This window comes from Myotis davidii, unplaced genomic scaffold (assembly GCF_000327345.1).
Source record: "Myotis davidii unplaced genomic scaffold, ASM32734v1 C64023657, whole genome shotgun sequence".
Classification (NCBI taxonomy): domain Eukaryota; kingdom Metazoa; phylum Chordata; class Mammalia; order Chiroptera; family Vespertilionidae; genus Myotis; species Myotis davidii.
In genome coordinates this window covers 1-1,459 of record NW_006379421.1, presented here as the reverse complement: position 1 = coordinate 1,459, position 1,459 = coordinate 1, and the positions used below count along the sequence as shown (strand labels likewise).

The following is a 1,459-nucleotide window of genomic DNA, read 5'->3' as shown; positions in this document are numbered from 1 at the left end:
TCACTGTGTTGTATACCTAAAACTAATATAATAATGTATGTCAGCTGTAATTGAAAAGTAAAAAAGTACTTAACATAAAAGAAAACATTTCTATTAAATCTTTCCTCAATTAAATTTCAAATAAGCCCTTATTTTTTAAAGATATATATCTCAAAAATATTTCTGATTTCAAATTACATGTTTTTAAATGGCAACTAGGAATTATCTAGAATGAATTACTCTGATTTCTTTGACTAAAAGTTTTTATTGAATAACTTTGTGCAAATGGAATAATTTAGACGGGAAAGGTACATAATTAAAGTTTGTATTAAATAGAAATGCTTTGAAATAGTTTGGTATAAACTCTGTGTAATAAGGTGGAAGTAATTTTTGAATTCTAATGTGCCTTGTTTTTCCACTTCTGCAGAGTGTATATAAATGTGACTTCCTGAACTTGCAGCTTCAGCAACCACTCCAGCTTGCGCAGGATGCTATAGATGCCTTTTTGAAGCAGCTGAAAAACCCTATTGATTCTCTTCCTGGAGAACTTTTCCATGTGGTGGTTTTCTCGCTCCTTCTTTCTTATTTTCCATCGCCTTACCAGAGATGGATTTGCTGCAAGAAAGCCCATGAACTGTTAATGTTAAATGGTTTATTGCTTATCATCACACCTGATTCCTCCCATCAGAATCGTCATGCTATGATGATGAAAAGCTGGAAGATTGCTATAGAGTCCCTGGGCTTTAAACGTTTCAAGTATTCAAAATTTTCACATATGCATCTGATGGCATTTAGAAAAATATCCCTAAAAACTACAAGTGACTTGGTAAGTAGGAACTACCCTGGGATGTTATATATTCCTCAAGATTTCAACAGTATAGAAGATGAGGACTATTCTAACACTTCCTGCTATGTTCGATCAGATATAGAAGATGAACAACTGGCATATGGTTTTACAGAGCTCCCTGATGCTCCATACGACTCAGATTCTGGAGAAAGTCAAGCCAGCTCCATTCCTTTCTATGAGCTAGAAGATCCCATATTGCTTTTAAGCTAATAGATAAACAGAAAACCTTTCATTCCAGACTCCTAAATTGCCTACACTAATCGGAAATATGACCATGAACTCAGTACTTAAAACCTGGTTTGCAAAGGAGAAATGCAAAGGTTGACAGAGTTTGCTATTTTTTTCTACTTTTGGATTTTAAAATTTATTCTTATATAGAAATCTTAAAGTTTCATGCAGAGTGTGACTCTTGTCATAGCAGAAACCACTATTACATTAGCATTTAGCACTCAGATATCATAGAAAGATACCTTTTTCTTAGTATTATTGTGAAAAGTGAAGCATAATTTGCTATGTATTTTTTCATCTTTTCAATGTTGACTTTAACCATTGCAGTGAGAAACTTTGGGATATGTAGAAAACTGTAGATTGCACTTTGATGGTTAACCAGTTAAATGTATCACAGAAATAGAT

At 33.2% G+C, this 1,459-nt stretch overlaps 1 protein-coding gene across 1 annotated transcript; it reads left to right on the top strand.

The window, feature by feature from the left end:
- Window positions 1-296: 296 nt before the first annotated feature.
- On the top strand, window positions 297-1,452 carry LOC102756455 (probable methyltransferase BTM2 homolog). The gene has a single exon (XM_006777766.2). It carries the CDS (start codon window positions 380-382, stop codon window positions 1,034-1,036), a length of 657 nt encoding a protein of 218 aa, XP_006777829.1. The 5' UTR covers window positions 297-379; the 3' UTR covers window positions 1,037-1,452.
- Window positions 1,453-1,459: the final 7 nt, after the last annotated feature.

Bases quoted from the DNA above. Each gene is read 5' to 3' on its own strand.
- LOC102756455 (XM_006777766.2), top strand. From the start codon at position 380: ATGTGCCTTGTTTTTCCACTTCTGCAGAGTGTATATAAATGTGACTTC.